This window comes from Macrobrachium rosenbergii, chromosome 21, assembly GCF_040412425.1.
Source record: "Macrobrachium rosenbergii isolate ZJJX-2024 chromosome 21, ASM4041242v1, whole genome shotgun sequence".
NCBI lineage: Eukaryota > Metazoa > Arthropoda > Malacostraca > Decapoda > Palaemonidae > Macrobrachium > Macrobrachium rosenbergii.
The window spans coordinates 31,655,644-31,678,143 of record NC_089761.1 but is presented as its reverse complement, the minus strand read 5'-3'; the positions used below and the strand labels follow the sequence as shown (position 1 = coordinate 31,678,143).

The 22,500-nt window shown below is 35.3% G+C and overlaps 1 protein-coding gene across 5 annotated transcripts in view; it reads left to right on the top strand.

The window, feature by feature from the left end:
- Window positions 1-22,500, top strand: part of cdi (center divider) — a 255,934-nt gene that overhangs the window by 127,790 nt on the left and 105,644 nt on the right. Inside the window, exon 3 of one of the 5 annotated variants that reach the window (XM_067123346.1) lies at window positions 14,214-14,278. The exons of the other annotated variants lie outside the window; for them this stretch is intronic. Coding sequence (XP_066979447.1) covers window positions 14,214-14,278 — 65 coding nt within the window. The remainder of the gene's footprint in view (window positions 1-14,213; window positions 14,279-22,500) is intronic. 5 annotated transcript variants of the gene reach the window in all.

Sequence of the window (22,500 nt, the reverse complement as noted above, 5' to 3'; positions counted from 1 at the left end):
TTATATATGTGTTATGTTACTTTTTGTTTATGTGTTGTATAATTTTTATTCGTATATGTGGTGTTAATGTAACTTTTTCTTTATATATGTTTTATATAACTTTTTATTTGTGTGATGTTATTTTTATTCGTATATGCGGTGTTATATATCTTTTTATTTATGTGTTATATAACTTTTATTCGTATATGTGGTGTTATGTAGCTTTTTATTTATATATGTTTTATATAGCTTTTTTGTGTTATTTAATTTTTATTCGTATACAGTATGTGGTGTTATATAACTTTTTATTTGTGTTATATAACTTTTTATTTATATATTGTACAACTTTTTATGCACGTTTTAAGTAACTTTTTATTTATATGTGTTATATAACTTTTTATTTATATGTTCCATAACTTTTTATGCACGTTTTAATATTACCAACCTTTTAGCTATTTACCAGAAAGGGTCAGATAACCTAACCTAACTTATATGACCTAATTCCTTGTCATTAATATGTATAGATACTCGGAGGCACCCCTTGGACGCTTCTAAGAGGCACCCTTTAATTTTATTCAAAGGCCTTTTTTTATATTATAATTTTTTATGCACCTTGTAGAATGATTTAACTTACTCATTTTAAAACAAGCAGGTAACCTAACCTAACCTAACTTAACCTCATTCCTTGTCATTAATAACCTCATTCCTTGTCATTAATTATTCTAGAACCTTGGAGGTTCCCCTGTATTCAAAGACCCTTTTTTTTTTTCCCTTGCATTTTTCAGCGCTTTTCAAGAAGGCCACTGACATGTTTTTCTCGAGAGAGAGAGAGAGAGAGAGAGAGAGAGAGAGAGAGAGAGAGAGAGACCGCAGGAGCCTTTCAATTAACTCACTTTTATCTTCTGAAAGACTTCAAGCAAGCAGATTTCTTTGATGTCATTCAGGCAGTTAGAGTCGTGTTTATGTGGTAAAAAATTATTTTCCGTGTAAGTTTAAGAAATTTTTATATTAAAACGCAATATGGACTGACTGTAATGTTCTGCTGTTGGTTTTAAAGGTGTAGCCTATATGTCAGACAGATTTTTAAGGTTTCGTTAACTGTATGTGTATGTATATATTCATACGTAATCGTATACATTTCTTTATATATGTTCTGGAATATATACGTTTATGTTAAAGATTGTATTGTCGTATGTTTGAACACTGAGTGGATATGCACTGTTTATAATACATGTAAGCGTATATATATTTCTGTATGTAAATAGTATGCTTACGTATATACTTATATATTTGCATGGGTATGTATTGGCGTATGCTTGATGTGCATTTTGATGGTAATTCAAGTAAGCGTGTATATTCCTGTAAATAAAATCTATCCGTACAAATGTGCTTGAGCGTCTGCATCGGCATATATTTGAAAACTTGAGCTAACATTGCAGTGAGAGCTAATATTACAGTGATAATAACACACACACAGTATACTGAGGGTCAGTTTTGACTTATATTTGAAGAACGGATTTGACAACGATGATAACACACGCAACGATAAATAGCGCTTGAATACACCGTGGAAAGCAGCGCAGAGTAACGGCCTGGCAATCATTTATTCTACGACTGTTTTACAATAGATTTCGTCGAAAATATTTTCTTCGTGTTTTAGTGTGAGAGCTCATAGAAAATAGCAGATAAGCGCGCGTCATCGTGCGAGGTGTGTTTTTCCCCAGCCCGCATCCGTCATTTTCTCTTGACGAGAAACGTTTCTGAAGTTTGTTTTTTCTTTTTTTTTTTCATATTTTTTTTTTTGGGGGGGGGAAGTGGCGGATGACATCAGGGCTTTAGCCAAATGGAGGGTTTTTATATTTTTATTTTATTTTGTATTGTTTTGTAGAATTGTATGTGTGTCTGTGCACTATATTTTATTTGTTTTATATTATATATATATATATATATATATATATATATATATATATATAGAGAGAGAGAGAGAGAGAGAGAGAGAGAGAGAGAGAGAGAAGGTAATGCGTGTGCGCATCGTATGGAAGTCTAATTTTTTTTCATAAAAACCTTGAAACATTTTTCAAGGAGTGATGAGAATTTCTCTCTCTCTCTCTCTCTCTCTCTCTCTCTCTCTCTCTCTCTCTCTCTCTCACACACACACACACACACACACACACACACGTCACGTGAAAGACGAATCACAAATGAGTGTAAAAACAAGAAAAAGTAAGAGAAAATAAAAATTGCGAATAAATTACAGAGGGTGGGCGTTCCGTTTCACCTTTCGCATCTCAGACGTTGAACGATGATGGCATTCGTGAATTTCTCTGGCGGTGCTGGAGTCGACGGGGCTGGGTTTTGTTATGCATATTTTTTACATATTCTTCATTTTTTCTTCTTTTTCTCTTAAAGGGCAGAACAGCACACTTGGGTCAAAAGTTTTAAGTTTTGTTATTCATATTTTTTCTTTTTTTTTTTTTCTTTTTTTGGGGGGCAAGAACAGAACACTAACCTTGCTTACTTTTTCTTTTTTCGTTTTTCTTTTTCTTTTTACTGGGCAAAATAGAACGCTTGGGTCAAAAGTGCTAAGTTTTGTTATTCATATTTTTTTTTTCCTTTTGGGGCAGAAACAGAACATTAACCTTGCTTATTTTTTTTTCGTTTTTTCATTATTTTCTTACGGGGGAAAATAAAAAAATAGAACACCTGGAGTTGAAAGTGCTAAGTTTTGTTATGCATTTTTTAAAATTTTTTATTTACTTTCTTTATTTGGAACAAAAACATAACAAAACCCTGCTTACTTTTTCTTTTTTCGCTTTTTTTTTTCTTGCGGGGCAAAGTAGAACACATGGAGTTGAAAGTGTTAAGTTTTTTATGCATCTTTTTCATTTGTTTATTTTGTCTCTCTTCATTTTTTGAGAGCAAAAATATAACACTCAAACCCGCCTGGTTTTTTCTTGTTAATTTTTTTTTTCTTATGGGCCAAAACAGAACCCTTGAAGTCACAAGGGTCTTGTTATGCATATCTTTTTCTTTTTTGTTTTTTTTTTCTTATGAAGCAAAACAGAACACTGGCGCCAACAGTGCTGAGTTTTGTTATTCATATTCCTTTTTTTATTTTTTATTTTTTTCTTAAGGGCCAAAACAGAACACTTACCCCGCCTACTTATTCCTTGGCATTTCCCGCGTTCCGCGTCATTTTGGGCTTTTAAATGGCGTTATAATGCCGTCATTATTTTAATGGTGATGGTGGTGATGATGATGATGATGGTCTTAAGGCGAAGGCTCCAGCTTGCTACTAGGCCTTTCTCTGTTTTTTTTTTTTTGTGTTTTTTTTTCGGCCGTAATTATTTTCTTTTTCAGCGAAAGGAATTTTAAAGTCCTATATGATCTGTTTTCGTATTTTCTTTTATTTTCTATATTTTTCAACTTCCACTTTCAATTCAGTTAGCCAGAAGTAATGTGGAAATAGAGAAATTACGTTCTTTCGGAAGTGGAGAGAGAGAGAGAGAGAGAGAGAGAGAGAGAGAGAGAGAGAGAGAGAATTGCTACTATAGATACTTCACTATAAATATAAAGTTCGCAGTATACTATTCTCTCTCCCCACCCTTTGGAGTTTCTGTTTTGAATACTGGGCATAAATATTCGTTCAGTAGTTAAGGCAGCATTTTTAATGTGTTTAATATGAAGTTGATTCACTTCCGAGCGAAGCAAAAGTTGCGTAATTCAATTTTAAGACTCGGCTGGGGGCCGGGGTAGGGGAGCGGGTTGTTATTTCGTGTTTTCTGACGGGAAATTTTGGAAGTTAACCCTCTAGCTTCCGGTCAGAGGCATCAGCAAGAGCTTCATTATTATTATAATTTTTTGTTTTTCGTTTTCATGAGCTTCAACATTAAATACATGTCTTTTTTTTTTTTAACCAAAGTCACTTTTTATGTGAATGTTCGTCTTATCATTAATTTTCGATTATAAACTTTTATCACGTTTAGACTGAATTTTATTACTATTAGATGCAAATATTTATAGGGACTCTGCTGTTATAACAGCATTTGGGACACAGATATCTTTGTGTGTGTTTAGGCTTGAAAAGTGCAAATTATTTTTTCAACTTTTAAGACGTTATAGTATTTGCTGTCATCACGTTAAATCAAGTTAGCGTTGTTTGAAGCGAACTTATTGATCCTTGTTAACGTAATTATTGAATTAATGCAATTATTAAATTATTCGATTATCAGATTTCACTTCTGTAAATGTGAAATACGTGTCTTGATAGGCATTCAGAAGGCGTTTGAAGGTTTCATCGAACAGGAATCAGGAAAGAGATGGGGAGAAGTTTTTATCTTAGGATCCTCCCAAGATTATATCAGAAAACCATTGACCTTCCAGTTTGAACCTGTTTTTTTTTCAGTGGCTTTTTTTTTTCATCTTCCTGTCTTTCTCCTCACTTCGCAAACGTTCCTTTATTTTCCACGGACGATAATCAGTTTGTCCTTTCGCTGGAGAATGCGTGAAAAATAAATGCATTGCTTTTTTTATTTTTTATTTTTTTGTCTGATGAGCTGTTGAACTTTGCACCAGTACTGCACTGTCGTTTGTTGCTTATACCACGCAGTCTCTCTCTCTCTCTCTCTCTCTCTCTCTCTCTCTCTCTCTCTCTCTCTCTCTCTCTCTCTCTCTCTCTCTCTCTCATAGCCTGTCCTCTGTCAGATGTTGAAAGCTCTCATCTTTTTTAAATTAACTTTAATTCATCTCTCTCTCTCTCTCTCTCTCTCTCTCTCTCTCTCTCTCTCTCTCTCTCTCTCTCTCTCATCTCTCATACACACACACACACACACACACATATATATATATACATATATATATATATATATATATATATATATATATATATATATATATATATATATATATATATATATATATATATATATATTTCAGGAGAGATTACGAGAAAGAGCCATGGTGAAGGATTATAATTTCTGCAGGGTTATTAACATTGTATTTTTCACCCTTGAGAGTTCTCATAAATATTCTTACGAGGTGACCTATGACCTCTTCCCGTACCCTCCTCGTTAACTCTCTCTCTCTCTCTCTCTCTCTCTCTCTCTCTCTCTCTCTCTCTCTCTCTCTCTCTCTCTCTCTCCCCCCGTAATTCTTGCGCCACTGACTTCCGTGAGCATTTTAATTCCATTTTAATTACCCTGAGCCAAGGAATTGGACACGGTTCGTCACTCATCGATTCCTTTTGGGTCATAGGACACCCGAGTAGGACCCCCCGTCGTCCTCAGCAGTTAAAGACGCATCCTTAAGGATACGAAGGAGACAAACAATCCTGTCAAGTGCTTTTTGTCTTTATAGACCGTGGTTGGTAGGCAGGTACGCAGAATACGAGAATTACATTCACAGAAAGTCTCGTTATATCTGTCAGAGCTGTAGGGCGGGGGGGGGCGCCATGTTCCTTGTTCTGTATTTCCTTGGATAGTCTCTTACTTCCATATTACTTTCCACCCTCTCCTAACAAGTGATTCATAGTGCAACTGCTTTGAGGTTTTCCTCCTGTTACACCTTTCACAACTTTTTACTCTCAATTTCCTTTCAGCGCTGAATGACCTCATAGGTCCCAGTGCTTGGCCGTTGACCCAAATTCTATATTCTCTTCTATATCTGTCTACAGATGGGTCGTCGATAAGAGAAGAGGGTCTCGGGTATATTGACCTCTTAAATATCAGAGTTAATTTATTGTTTATCTGGGGAAGAAAAAAAGCTTGTTATTCCCCGAGGCTTATCACTGGGCGTGGGATCCTGCCGTGAATTAATCCCATGTCTTAGGACTTCGAAAACATTCTCACCTCCTGAACGAAACCGGCCTGAACTTCTTTGGAAGGGTAGAAGGGAAAAGTATCATCGGATGGGCTTTGCTGGTTTCCTAAGGAAAGTTTCAAAGTATCCGATGAACTTCTCTGAAGGGCGGGAGGGAAAAAGAGTATTGGATTGGTTCGTGCAAACACTAGCGGATCCAGAAAATTTTCAAGGGGGCCACCAATATTCATATTATATATATATATATATATATATATATATATATATATATATATATATATATATATATATATATATATATAAATCATTTTATTTCTATAATCGATTTTTTTATGTTTCCAATTTTCACATTTATTTATGTTATCTAAAACTTCAATATTATTATTTTACCATTATTTTCATTGGGGGGGGGCCACGTGCCCAGGTACCCCCCCCCCCCCCGGATTCGCTAGTGCGTGCAAATGTGCGTATATTTGTCGACGCGCATCCATCAAGGTTAATAATACAGTTTTCACTTAGTTTGTATTAAGTTTTATTTTTAATTTGCTCATCATCTGTAAGGAACGCAATAATTACATCGCGTGACATGATCAGGTTAAACGTAACTACTTTATAGACTCAGCAGTGACGAAGTCACATGCGTAGTTGCGTTGATATCATTAGCGTATCAAGAGGAAAGTCGAGGTTTAGTTTCTTATGACGAGGGAGCAATGTCTTTATTTCTCATTGTTGGTGTTGCTAATAATAATAATAATAATAATAATAATAATAATAATAATACAGTAATTACTGATAATAACAATATAATAATAATCCACTAATTAGTAGTAGTATTAATAGTAGCAAAATAAAAACAAAATTAGTTGCAGAACAGTTTTTGTTATTAGGACTGATAGTCATTTCATTGGCTCAATAATAATAAGTGGTAGTAGTAGTAAAAGAAAAACAGCTATTAACAGTAGAATAATTTTAGCTGTTAGGATTGATGATAATTTCATTGGCTCCATATTTCCAAAGAAGTAATGAATGTTAAATGTTAAACGTATATTAAAAGAACGACTTAGTCATTGTTTACAATTTCGTTCCTTGATGTTACTGCATCAAATGAGAGTTGATTGCCGGCATTCTAGAGGCCAAATTGCAGCGTAGTGGGTGACACTGACAGAATGGAATCTGACAATCGTAATAGGCCCCACTGATTACTAAAAGGTTCGGTTATTTTTAATTCGTTCGTTTATGTACACGCTTTGTTTCTTCGCTTGATTTTGTGTTCAGAAGGAATTGCTCGAAATATATATATGGCTGAAACGTTTATACAGTGTTTTGTGGGCCCTTTTATCTTCATGTTATACTGTTGTATTACAGTAAAAGACATACATGTGTACAATTATGTATATGTATATATATTAATTACTGAAAGGTTAGGTTATTTTTAATGTGTTCGTTTATGTACTCACTTTGTTTGTTCATTTAAATTTGTGTTTTATGCATTATATATATATATATATATATATATATATATATATATATATATATATATATATATATATATATATATTGTGTGTGTGTTGTGTATGTATATATATATATATATATATATATATATATATATATATATATATATTATATATATGTATATATATATATATATATATATATATATATATATATATATATATATATATTTGTAATGTTTCTTTTATAGGAAGAATGACGGGGATCGAGTGTCTTTCTGCTCTCATTTTGTCCGTTACTTAAAGAAATCGGAAAGAAAGGTGAAAGAGATTAAAAACTTTGGCCTGACCCCGAAGGGGATGGAACCCCTTTCTCCAAAAACAAGGATTAGAGGGAGAAAAAAAGAAATAGAGGGGATTGGGCGAAGGAGAAGGATGGAACAGTGGAGATAGAGTAGGCGAGAACAGAGGAGTAGAGGTAAATAGGCCAGAAGAAGGGAATAGAACGAGGAAGAAAAGAAGACGCTGGATAAAGGAGTAAAATGGAACAATGGAGATAGAGTAGGTGGGAACAGAAAATAGAGGTAAATAGGCAGAAAGAAGGGAATAGAACAAGGAAGAAGAGAACACTCTGGATAAAGGAGAATGGGAAAATGGAGATAAAGAGGTAAATAGGTCGGAAGAAAAGAATAGAACAAGGAAGAAGAAGAAAATAGAAATGTGTAGGTTTAGTAGACAATGGAATAGAGAGAATCGTCTAAGAGAGGAATGAAGAATAGTGATGACCTGTTCGAGGAGGTGGAGAGCCCAGTCAGACTCCAACCCAAATACATCCCACGACGGCAAGGAGGGAAATGAACACTGGTAGTCATGAAATGTGATAAAGTGTGATAAAGTGACAAACATCAAAGGCAACACTGAATTAGATTAGGGGTGGGCGGATTAAACGGATTAAGGCGCGTTTCGCAAATATGGGTTGGGCTTCATTACTCATAAGGTCGGTTTCTGATGGGTTCTAATCACTTTGACATTTACTATGTTTGGTTCGTAGCTTTGGTTGGTTGGTGCGCCTTGCTTTCAGAAGGAATATTCTGGTTTTGCTTGTGATGATTATTTTTTTATTTATTTTTTTTTTTTTACATTTCACCGTCTAGTTCTTATTTGCAATGTCAAGATTGATAAAATATGGATGTATGTTTATTCAGTAGATCTTTATACACACACACACACACACACACACACACACACACACACATATATATATATATATATATATATATATATATATATATATATATATATATATATATATATATATATGTGTGTGTGTGTGTGTACGTGTATGTATTTATTTCCCGTAATTGTGTGTCCAAATATATAAGATGTAGATGTCAAAATGTACGCATTTCACCCCCACGTATTGTTATATTGTTGTTTGCAGTTCCTTTTATAAATTACCCCCATGGCTGTTTTGTTAAAATAATTATCGTTCAGGTTAATTGTTTTGAGTGATGCATGATTTATATGATTTACTGTGCGTTTTTGCGTTGGAATCTCTGAGGATTTTGATCCAGTTTGATCAAGAGATTCTTAACAGTTAACTGAAGGCGCAGTTTTGTTTTGTATTTTATCTAATTTTTCATTGTCAGCGTGACAAAATAAGTATTTGCCACGAATGTCATGAAGAAATGGCTCTGAATATCATGAAGAAATGGCTCCGAATGTTATGAGGAAATGGCTCTGAATGTCATGAAGAAATGGTTCTGAATGTTATGAGGAAATGGCTCTGAGCGTGACTGGAATTCATTCTCTAATAAATTTGCCGCTCCTGAATTTCACGTCAGAGACGCAAAAGACTTCATCAAAACTGAAGTTTGCTAAAGGCCATCTGTTGGAAGATTGAGTTGGAGTTTGTATGCCCCTAGTGCACTTTTTGACGTAAGTTTAATTCATTCAGATATTGGCACGTCAGACTTTAAGACTTAATTAAAACCGAAGCTTGTGAAGGCCATCTGTTGAAAGACTGAGTTTGCATGCCCATCATAGTGCAGTTCTTTTTCACTTATCGAGTTTATCTCTTTCGGATTTTAGCACGTCGAAACAGTAAGTCTTAATTAAAACAAGGTTTAGCTTTTATGTCCATAGTGCAGTTCTTGTTCACATATCAAGTTTATTTCTTTCGGATTTTAGGCTTCACTGATCGTCTTCTGTTCAGCGTGAGGTGCGATTACATGTAATTTCCTAACCGGTGAAAGGTGGTTGACCGAACAATACATTTTTTTTATTTATTATTTTTTGAACGGGAGAAACAGTGAATTGAGCGAATCAAAGAAAACGATGCATTTTATGGCTTGGGAAAAGCAACACCTTTTAGCTGAAGCTGCTTTCGTCATCGGCGCAAGGTCTATGACCTGATTTTTTAAAGGAATAGACTCATACGTTATTACTGAATGTGCGTATGTGTACGCCGCTGAATTTGCGCACAAAACGTTAATGTGAGAATTCCTTAATCAGTTTTCTTTCTGTAAATCTAAGAGCATTCTTAGTTCATTATCTTCAGTAAGGCATTGAGAGTAGAGTGTAATATTTAATATCTGTGTGAACGCTAGGTTGCTTTACGTGAATATTTCATTTAGTTAACTTTAATTATTTGTAATTAGGAACCTTATGGGTATAATCGTATTGTATATAATCCTAAACGTAGTATAGTTGCTTTAGATGAATTATTCAAAGTTATGTTTAATTCTGTTTAATTAGGGACTTTATGGATATAATCATTTGTATATAATCGCAAACGAGAGAGAGAGAGAGAGAGAGAGAGAGAGAGAGAGAGAGAGAGAGAGAGAGGGAGAGAGAGAGAGAGATTAAACAAATACTCCAGATTATAATAATAAGCGACCATGTAATTTCATTGAGGCCAATCTCAGACTACAGTGTGTACATGTGCAGTCTCAACCTGTGTACATGTACATGTACGTAAACATTTCTTCGTCACCTCCCTTCATTACACAAGAGACTTTGAGACGCAGTTGATAAAGAGCGATTGTAATAATCGCCCTGTTTGTTCTCCCCTGGGAATGGGAGGGGAGGGTGGGGCGGGGGACGGGGGGAGGGGGGTAGTATTTTGATTGAGATTAAAGCTTATCAGAGCCTATGAGGCTGTTAGTCATCGTCGGATTTGTGGCGAGGGAGTCAAGGTTTCTTTGACATCTCTTGTTGTTCATGTCGTCAGTTGTTGCTGCTGCTCCTCCTGTTGTTGTTGTTGTTGTTGTTGTTGTTGTTGTTGTTCTTCTTCTTCTTCTTCTTCTTCTTCTTATTATTATTATTATTATTATTATTATTATTATTATTATTATTATTATTATCTTGTTGGTATGGTAATAGATACTATTCAAATGACAAAACTGATTAATCTTCTTCTTCTTCTTCTTCTTCTTCTTCTTCTTCTTCTTCTTCTTCTTCTTCTTCTTCTTCTTCTTCTTATTATTATTATTATTATTATTATTATTATTATTATTATTATTATTATCCTGTTGGTATGGCAATAGATCCTATTCAGATGACAAAATTAAGTAATCATCTTCTTCTTCTTCTTCTTCTTCTTCTTCTTCTTCTTCTTCTTCTTCTTCTTCTTCTTCTTCTTCTTCTTCTTCTTCTTATTATTATTATTATTATTATTATTATTATTATTATTATTATTATTATTATTATTATTATTATTATTATTATTATGTTGATCTGGTAACAGACATCAGTAAATTATAAAAATCAGTGAAGTCCTTTGAATCGTCAATTTAAGCAGATACTTATGATCAGAGTAAAGAGATGAATAAATGTGGTTGGAAATAAAAGAAGTACTCAAGTAAATATACATAAATATACATGAATATACATGTAAGCATTATTGTACATTACCTAATCTTCAATAATCATGTGGCTATCATCCAATAAAGCGAAACGCCGACTAAGTTACGCCGTGTATAGTGTTGAGTTCACCACATGAAATCATAACTAAATCATACTTCCTACAACAAATGCTACCCTACTTGGTTCCATGCCCCCGGAGGCCCTATTAGTTATGTACAGCGGTGGCGAAATCGTTAACTAAGTTACGCAGTGTATAGTCTTCAGTTCACCATATGAAATCATACCGAATCATACTTCCTACATCAGCTGCTACCCCACGCGGTTCCATGCCCCCAAAGACTCTATTGGTCTTGTACAGCCGTGGTGAAATCATTTACTAAGTTACGCAGTATATAATGTTCAGTTCACCATAGGTTCACCATATGAAATCATACTAAATCATACTTCCTACATCAGCTGCTACCCCATGCCCCCAAAGGCTCTATTAGTCATGTACAGCGGTGGCGAAATCGTTGACAAAGTTACGCAGTGTATAGTGTTCAGTTCACCATATGAAATCATACCAAATCATACTTCCTGCATCCGCTGCTACCCCAATCGGTTCCATGCCCCCGGAGGCCCTGTTAGTCATGTACAGCGGTGGCGAAATCGTTGACTAAGTTACGCAGTGTTTAGTGTTCAGTTCACCATATGGAATCATACTGAATCATACTTCCTACATCAGCTGCTACCCCAATCGGTTCCATGCCCCCAAAGGCTCAATTAGTCATGTACAGCCGTGGCGGAATCGTTACACGGTGTAAACACGTCCAGGCTGATAGTGACCAGTGTTAATCCTGATAGTGACAGCGATTAGATTGGCACTGTACGCGAATAATGAGAGAGTTACTGTCTGTCTTAAGACTAACGTTAGTGAAAGCGCATGAGACAAGGACGGTGTTTATAAGACAATCAGCGGCGTGTAAAATGATAAACCTTATCGTAAGATAAGAGACATTCTGTAAATCTTTGGGGTCCATTTGGTGATCGACTTCTTTGACCTCGTATTGACTCTCTCCTATTTTTGTGACAAGGGAATTCTACACTTCCCTTTTTCCCGTAGGGGGATAGTGCCGTCAGCGCACCTCATGCGGTGCACTGCAGACATTACTTAGGGTTCTTTGCAGCGTCCCATCGGTCCCGAGCTGCAACCCATTTCATTCCTTTGACTGTACCTCCGTTCGTATTCTCTTTCTTCCATCCTGCTTTCCTCAACCCTCCGCTAACAACTGTTTCATAGTGCATCTGCGGAGTTTTCCTCCTGTTACACCTTTCAAGCCTTCTTTTCTGCGTTTCTCTTTCAACGCTGAATGACATCATCCTAGACCGCTGCGCTTGACCTTTATCCTAAATTCTATACCCTATTCTATTCTATGTGAGACTTCAGTTTTATAGCTTTGTTTACAGCTGGGATGGAATGTCTTGACCTCAAGGCTGCGTGGGTATTGACGCTTGAAAGCAGAGTTGTATTGATGGTATTCAAGGCAGATTTGAAAGCGCCCAAAGAAGTAGCGGCGGTGACTTTCAGATCGGCGCTGAATAGTAAAAGAACGGTTGGTAGTATTTACTGAAGAACTGGGTTTATCCAAAGACCCTGCTGGGTTTAGTGTCGTTAGTCAATATTGGTTTTCATTTCTCGTATTTTGATACTTCTTTTCACTTTTGTAAGAGTCTTGGAGAAATGTGTGTGCATGCTTTCAGAAAGCAAGCACACAGAAGGAATCTCTCTCTCTCTCTCTCTCTCTCTCTCTCTCTCTCTCTCTCTCTCTCTCTCTCTCATTTCTCTCTCTCTCTCTCTCTCTCTCTCTCTCTCTCTCTCTCTATATATATATATATATATATATATATATATATATATATATATATATATATATATATATAAAATATATGTGTATATTTATATATTTATTTATATACACATGTATACTCTTGTAATGAATATCTCTCTTGTATGTGTATACATATGTGTATATAAATATATATATATATTATATATATACATATATATATATATATATATATATATATATATATATATATATATATATATATATATATATATATATATATATTTTATGTATGCATATATGTGTCTGTGTATGTATATGTATCTATGTAAATGAACGAATGGAACAAAGAACACCCAAATACAAGAGGCAAATTCTTTCGCTTTTGTGAAGTCTTAAATTCCTCCCCCCCCCCACTCCCCACGCCCCTTTAGCCCTTGATTGCTGGAAAGGAAAGGAAAATCCCAGGATGGATATTTGATTTGGGGCCCAATTCGAGATGAAAGGCCCCGGCGAAAGAGAGGCAGGAGAGGTCGGAAAAAAGGTTCTACCTCTCGTTCCTATCTTTTTATCATTTAGATGGGGGGTGGGAGATAGGCAGTTTAGTGGAATGGAGTTTTTTAGTGGAATGGAGTTTTTTCTTCTTTCGGATCTCGCTGACCTATCTTCTGATAGGTCACCAGGAGGTTATTGTCTTAGAATTCAAGGTCAACGTCTGGGTCATATTGTTTTGGGGGGGTGTTGAGACGTTACTTATTCGTGGCTCCCTTACCTTCAGGAGCGGCCTGACTACCAGGTGCTTATTATTATTTCGGAGGCACCAAAGTCACAATTCAGTGAGTGATTTGTTGTATTTTTGGCTCTGTATTATGAAAGAGAAAAAAATAGCGTTTTAAAATCTAATACATTCTGATGCGGTTTTTTCATTTTCCCAACTTCAGGTGCTACCTTTAAGAGTTGACTGACTACCAGGTGCTTGTTTTTACCTCTCAGGCGACAGAAGCACAATTGAATGAAGGAATGTTATATTTTTGGGCTTTGTTATTAAATAGAAAAATAGCATTTAAAAGTCAAATAAATTCAGGTGTTACCTGTAAGAGTTGACTGACTACCAGGTGCTTGTTTTTACCTCTCAGGCAACAGAAGCACAACTGAATAAATGATTTGTTATATTTTTGGGCTCAGTTAATACCCTACTTTGTATTTTTAATTATGAAAATAGCATTTTAAACTACAACAAAATCTTAGTCACTTTTTATTTTTTTTCCAGGTATGTGTTATCGACGACTTTGAGAAATATGTTTTTTGGTGAACTGAAGAAGTGCCAGCCGGCCGGTAAGTTGAAGGACCTTAGTATTTTGTAGGTTAAATATGTAGTCTTTCGTCTTCTGCAAGTGAAAAGTTATTTAAATAAGTTGTTGCAACTTGAGAGTCTTACATAAAGGACAACAGTTATATGGACTATGTACGAAATGCATTTCAGTTTTAACATAACCGGAGTTCGCGTTGTTTTATATCTCCATTTTTTATTTATTGGTCTGTCACAAAGTGCCCAACGAAAACTGTTTTCCCTTTGGGTTTTGCCGTGTAAAACATATCGTTTACACATACTTTTACCATGCTTCTCATTTACAAATACTTTACCTGATGACGCGAGTGTCTGACATGGAAATTGCAAGATTATAATACTCCTTAGTTAGGCATTGCAGTCTTGACGTAATGGGGCTGTATCGATTCATATTTCTCTTGTAAATATTACTGCGTAATATTACTGCGTCTCTTGTTAGGCATGGCAGTCTTGACGTAATAAGCCTTATCGATTCATAATACGATTTGCAAATACAGTATTCAAAATTAGTGTCATTTCTCCGCTTGGTGGTATGAGACATTTTCTTGTATGTGAGCAAACGCAATGAAGCTCCCGAATACCAGGAGTAGGATTGTAGTGTGTCTTTGTGTGTGTTTTTGTGTGCACTCATTCAATTAAAAACACTTCGAAGAAGAAAGGAGTTTCGTATTAATGAAACATAATTGGAAGGAAAAGGGAGTTTCCTGAAAATTAATCACGTTTCTTTCTACTCTTTATTTTGATCTTACTTTTATTTTCTATCTTTTGCATCTACGATTCACACCATACTAGTTTAGTTTCTCTTATTTCGTAGATAGTGCGCAAAAGATTCTCATTGGCAATTGAACTTTTTTTTTAGAGAGAGAGAAAGAGAGAGAGAGAGAGAGAGAGAGAGAGAGAGATAGTGTGTACTCGTTCCCCAAAGATTTTTTTAATACTATAAATCTTGTAACTCAATGCTTCTGATTACTTTATCAACAAGGGCATTTGCTGATACCCGCACTTTGTTTTTGGTGACTTAATAAAGCAGTTGTATTTTTAAGACATACCCCTCTCTCTCTCTCTCTCTCTCTCTCTTCCACACTTTGTTTGTGGTGACTTAATAAAGCAGTTGTATTTTTAAGACATACCCTCTCTCTCTCTCTCTCTCTCTCTCTCTCTCTCTCTCTCTCTCTCTCTCTCTCTCTCTCTCTCCTCACACTGAGGGACCTGGGGCAACCTTGAACGAACTGTAAGGTCTGTAAGGTGGCCTGACCTCTGTCAGATATTGAAAGCTGTCATATTTTTTTTTTTTTAAATTGACTTTGGTTTATTTTTAATTCTTCTTCTTCTCTCTCTCTCTCTCTCTCTCGTACTTTCACTAATTGGTGTTATGCCATGATGATGACACCGGAATTTTTAAGGTCTCTTCACCTGCTATGGAACATTGAACAAGAAAACTAAGGCTACCTTTATCTCTTGGTATGTGCATTTTCAGTTGGCACAATTCAGTGTTTATCTTTTCCGAGATCTTAGTAGTAATTTAAATAAAACTAAACGAACACTCGTTAGTGCAGGGTCATTAAATGTAATTTTTTTTTTTTTACTATGCACGTCTGATCGCTGTTGTAACACATTTCCACACAGTCATCGGATGGAATTGTCTTCTGTATAATACATTTGACATTGACGCTTGTGAGTTCAAGAAAGACTATATACAACACCTCTTTAAGGCGTTAGATCGAATAACAGTGTTCTAGGTGTTGTAGTTTCCATTAGTTTTCTGTAAAAGAAGACTATTGTGCCGGTTTTGTCTGTCCGTCCGCACTTTTTCTGTCCGCCCTCAGATCTTAAAAACTACTGAGCCTAGAGGGCTGCAAATTGGTATGATGATCATCCACCCTCCAATCATCAAACATTCCAAATTGCAGCCCTCTAGCCTCAGTAGTTTTTATTTTATTTAAAGTTAAAGTTAGCCACAATCGTGCTTCTGGCAACTATATAGGATAGGCCACCACCGTGCCGTGGGTAAAGTTCCATGGGCCGCGGCTCATACAGCATTATAGTGAGACCACCGAAAGACAGATCTATTTTCGGTTGCCTTGATTATACGCTGTAGCGGCTGTACGGAAAATTCAATTGCGCCGAAGAAACTTCGGCGCATTTTTCACTTGTTTTAATATTCCTCCGAATCGTCCCAAAAATTTATTTTGTTTTCGCACGTGGGGTTTCTACAACCGGATATCTCTTGGAAGGTAATGGACGTTTGGTTTGTCCCTTAAAAACATGTACACATTATTAGATATTACAATGGAAATCATAATGCGGATGATGACTTCATTGTAAAAATATTCGGCGCGTGGTCTCGCGTCCATAAGCCTCATTACATTATATTTCCATAACGATTTCTGATGATGTCAGTGGTGACATAACTCGTATGGTAAAAATATGTTATTTCAGATCACATTCCTCTCTCTCTCTCTCTCTCTCTCTCTCTCTCTCTCTCTCTCTCTCTCTCTCTCTCTCTGTAACCATGGTGAGAAGGTTTATGTAATCTCTTGTTACGTCGTAAACATTTTATTCATTCTTGTACTTAACTTGTATCAAAGTCCATTCACGATCCCTGTATGGTTTGCCAGCCATACTAAAAAAGTTGCATTTGTTCATGTCAGTCATACGAAGACATATCAGTATTATTCCATGTCAGTCCTACAAAAACACTCAGTATTATTTCACGTCAGTCCTTCAAAAAAATATCGGTGTTTCATGTCAGTCCTACAAAAACGCATATCATTGTTATTTCATGACAGTCGTACAGAATCATATCAGTATTATTTCATGTCAGTCCTACAAAAACACACAGTTTTAATTCAAGTCATTCCTTCAAAAAAATATCGGTATTTCATCAGTCCTACAAAAACACATAACAGTATTTTTTCATGTCAGTTGTACAAAAACATATCAGTATTATTTCATGTCAGTCCTACAAAAACACATATTATTTTTACATGTCATTTCTACAAAAACAGTATTATTTCATGTCAGTCCTACAAAAACACATACCATTATTATTTCATGTCAGCCATTAAAAAAAATATCATTGTTATTTCATGTCAACCCTACAAGAATATATAAGTAATGGAGCTTCTAGTGACTGCTGCCAAAATAATTAAAGTAATGTTTCTTATCGTCCGTGGAACCTATTTTAGTATTCAGGTCACTCATGCTGAACGACATTAAATTGATAGATGTTGTAACTTACATAAGTATAAGTAGGTCTTGTTACTCGTTTTGAAACACTTACTTAATGGTCTCTTGTGTCAAATGATTAAAAAGGACACGTGCCGTTGGAAGGTCGTTTTAATTTCGTTTCAATGGCAGGCATTATTTCAAACTAAACTGAAACAGCCCAGTTGTCCTAAAACTTTAAACACATGAAATTCGTTTCCCACACATGTTCTGAATTTTATTTTTCAAAGGCGGTTTTAGTTATGTCCTAATATAGTTCTGTTACGCGGCTAAGTTAGAAATCGGCTTGTATTTGATTCATTGCGACTTTTTTTTTTTTTTTTTAAGAATTTTTTTTAGGGAGAATTCAAAGTATCGGGCGCTTGTCTTAAAATGTATTTAGGTATGTAGATTATATGCCTAGTGACCTACAATGACTGATAGCTCCTCAGAATGTCTCTCTCTCTCTCTCTCTCTCTCTCTCTCTCTCTCTCTCTCTCTCTCTCTCTCTCTCTCAGTCAAAGTCTGAAGTCGAATAAAGTATTTTGACTCTCTCTCTCTCTCTCTCTCTCTCTCTCTCTCTCTCTCTCTCTCTCTCTCTCTCTCTCTCTCTCTCTCAGTCAAAGTCCGAAGTCAAAGTATTTTGACACTTTCTCTCTCAGTCAGAATCTGAAGTCGAATAAAGTATTTTGATTCTCTCTCTCTCTCTCTCTCTCTCTCTCTCTCTCTCTCTCTCTCTCTCTCTCTCTCTCAGTCAAAGTCCGAAGTCAAAGTATTTTGACTCGCTTTCACTCTCAGTCAGAATCTGAAGTCGAATAAAGTATTTTGATTCTCTCTCTCTCTCTCTCTCTCTCTCTCTCTCTCTCTCTCTCTCTCTCTCTCTCTCTCTCTCTCTCTTAATAAAGACGTTACCTACGCTGTGTGCTTAGTCATGGCAGGAATCCTCTGCCAATCTGATCACGTGAGCGAGATTGAGAAAGACTTCACCTGAGAGCCGGATTAAACTGACATATCAAGAAACGTTTGCTCAGTCAGAAGTGGCTCTTTGTATTGACTGAGTTTTCAGTTTTAGTTTGCAGCTAAACTGGATATATTTTTTATAATAAAACTAAAAGGAAATGGTGTAGGTTTTTCTTGCGATAAACACCAGATGCTGTAAAATATTCAGAGTGAAAAGTTTATTTTATTACAGTTGAGATTTTTTTAGTTTTTATCTGCAAGCAGGCTAGAGATTTTTATGGTGAAATAAAAAAGGAGTTTTTTTAAATATTAAGTTTGAAAAGTTTATTTTCATTACAGTTAAGTTTTTTTTTACGTAAATACAAGATGTGCATATGAATATTCAGTATGAAAATTGGTTGTATTGCAATGAAGTGTTGTCGGAAATTGGGATTAGGACTGAATTTTTTTTCCAGAGCTCACGAATTCAACAATGGCTTCTTAATTTAATATCTCTCTCTCTCTCTCTCTCTCTCTCTCTCTCTCTCTCTCTCTCTCTCTCTCTCTCTCTCTCTCTCTCTCTCTCTCTCTCTCTCTCTCTCGAAATTGTAAATATGTGAGGATTAAGTGTTTTTTCTATGCAAAATGCGAGGTATTTTTACAACTACTTATACCCCATAAAATTACTTCTCTCTTCACCAGAATGATTGAGAAGAATTTGAGAATATCTTGCTTTGTATATAATAGAATGTGATATACCTCTAGCTGCATACTGGAATGGTTGCATTTGATATTTTGAGGGTGCTTTGGGAACGTACGTGTAGATAGATAGCAATCTCTGGACCTTGGTAACACCCTAAAACACCCGGTCCTTTCAAGTATGCGTCAGTTCTTCACAGCTCAGCAGAAGAAACCCTTTTTGAAATGCAGGGCATGTATAGGCTATTCTGGTTACGGGAGAGGGCTGGTGTGGGTGGCAGTATTCGAAGGGGAGTCATCGAAGTATAAACGTGTGTGTGTATGTGTTTGTGTGGGTGGGTGGGTGGGTGGGTGGGTGGGTGTGTTCATACCTGAAGCTGGGACTGAGGTCTCTCTCTCTCTCTCTCTCTCTCTCTCTCTCTCTCTCTCTCTCTCTCTCTCTCTCTCTCTCTCTCTCCCTTGCCAGAGTAGAGATATGTCAGTGGGGGTCGGTTTTACCCGAAATTTCTGTCTCGTAAACTCATTTTTCTCTTTTTTTTTTTTATTTGGGATAGGGGGTTGCTTTGGGTTTTCCTTCACCGAAATAACTCGTGTTCTAGAAGTGATACGTGGAGTAGTTAACCGCCCCCCTCCTTGGGTTTTCCTTCACTGAAATAACTTAATTTCTAGAAGTGAAATTCGAAGTAGTTAAAAAACTTGCTTGAATAAGTTGGAAGTGATTATCATTTCGGCTTTTTTAAAGATGTTTTATTTACTTAAGGGGTTTGACATGTGTAAAAACCGAAATTATATTTATTATATATATATATATATATATATATATATATATATATATATATATATATATATATATATACTGTATATATATACATACATACATATATATATATATATATATATATATATATATATATATATATATATATATTATCTATATATAATTTCTTAGTTATAGCATCATTAATTCTATGTTTTTTAAGGATATATTTACTTACAGTGTTCGTAATATAATAATTTCTTAGATTTACATTTATTACGAAATAAAAAAAATGACCGTAAGGATAGCTGTCATAGTGAGACTTCTTTAAAAAAAAATAAGGCATCTGGCAACTCGCGCACAGCGTCAATCACAAATCCATGAATGAAAAAGGGGATATCACTTCTAAACCGAGGGAATTGGAGTGGGATCCCTTTTCACTGGTTGCCAATCCCAGCAGTCCACGTTACGTTGCGTATATGTTTCATTCATGAATTTCAGGTTTATAGTATTTCATTCATGGGTTTCAAGCGTTGAATTTGTGGGATGCTAGGTATAGCAAAGAATCTACTTAGTTGTTGTTGTTGTTGAATATTTAGCATTTTAATACGTTTTTATGTATTTATTAACTCATTAATTTATTTTTTTTTCTTTTTAATAAGTGAGAACTCTTCTTTCTGTATTTCCATTTACCTTCCCTTAACAGTGCCCCTGTGGTGGGCTTGTTCCATATGAATAGGGTTCATCTTCTGAATAATAATAATAATAATAATAATAATAATAATAATAATAATAATAATAATAATACTGTTAGCATGTTTGTACTGCAGCTGAAAATGAAATTCTCTCTCTCTCTCTCTCTCTCTCTCTCTCTCTCTCTCTCTCTCTCTCTCTCTCTCTCGTACACACACACAGTCGCATTGGTTGGTTGGTAATTATTAGTTATAACATTTCACCCAGTGCCTTTAACATGAGGTCACTTTTTGTTGATATGTTTATAACTGTTTTGAGGATAAAATTCAGTGGTTGTCTGTCATCTATTAGCCTCTAAGCAAAACCTCACAAAATATGTTACTTACTGTATTTTGTATTTTAATATTTTATTTTTTAATATATTTTTTTTTAATATTTATTTTCCCTTTTTGATGCTTTCAGTATTTTTGGAAGAATTGTGACATTCGGTGTCATTTATGTAGTTGTCCGTTTTTTTTTGTGGTAGTTTTAAACTTATTTTTCAGTTAAAAATGTTTTTCTAAGTTGTTAACGTGAGTTATTATAATATATATATATATATATATATATATATATATATATATATATATTTATATATATATATATATATTGTACATATGTTATATATACATATATATGTATGTATATATATATATATATATATATATATATATATATATATATATATATATATATATATATATATATATAAAATATAAAAGAGCATCGTATTGATCACTTTTATTTCAAGTTATAAATGTGATCGACCAGCTGTGGTCTGCAAATCATTTCCTCCTACAACTTGGACCCAATTATAGAAATGCGCAAACTCAATGTGGCTGCCACACCATTTGTTTGGTTAATTTTGGTTAGACTGGGATCGTACTGGCGCCATCTGGCCACAGATTCATCAGTTCTAAAATGCTCTCATTATTATTATTATTATTATTATATTACGTCTTTCCCAGTGAAAATTATTCTCATCTGTAAAGCATTCTCTAGACAGAGAGAGAGAGAGAGAGAGAGAGAGAGAGAGAGAGAGAGAGAGAGAGAGAGAGAGAGAGAGAGAGAGAGAGAGAGAGAAATTTTTCCAGGTGAAAAGTATTCTCATCTGTATAACATTCTCTCTCTCTCTCTCTCTCTCTCTCTCTCTCTCTCTCTCTCTCTCTCTCTCTCTCTCTCTCTCTCTCTCTCTCTCAAGTACGGGTGCTTGTTTCCTAAATATTAAAATGTTTTATTATTATTATTATTATTATTATTATTATTATTATTATTATAACATCTTCCACTAATATTGTACCTTATTAATAAGACTCCTCCTCCTCCTCCTCCTCCTCCTCCTCCTCCTCCTCCTCCTCCTCCTCCTCCTCCTCCTCCTCCTCCTCTTTATTATTATTATTATTATTATTATTATTATTATTATTATTATTATTATTATTATTATTATAACATCTTCCATTAATATTGTACCTTATTATTGAGACTCCTCCTCCTCCTCCTCCTCCTCCTCCTCCTCCTCCTCCTCCTCCTCCTCCTCCTCCTCCTCCTCCTCCTCCTCCTCCTCCTCCTCCTCCTCCTCCTCCTCCTCCTCCTCCTCCTCCTCCTCCGGGAGAACCAGATTTCAGAGAACACACCTGTAGGGACTTCGGCAGAAACCGAACGTATCCTACTTGATCTCAGCTTCCTTTCACAGACCGCACTTGTCGAGAGGGGTAAGGGGAAACCCCGTGGTTTTCTCGGTGTTAATCAAACTTCCGGTGTGTGGTATTTTGTCGAAGGTCACAGCCAATTCCTTAAAACGAGGAATTTGTTGAATTTATTCATTAAAAAAATGAAAAATATAAAAAAATGCCAGGCGGAGGCTCTTCATAATTT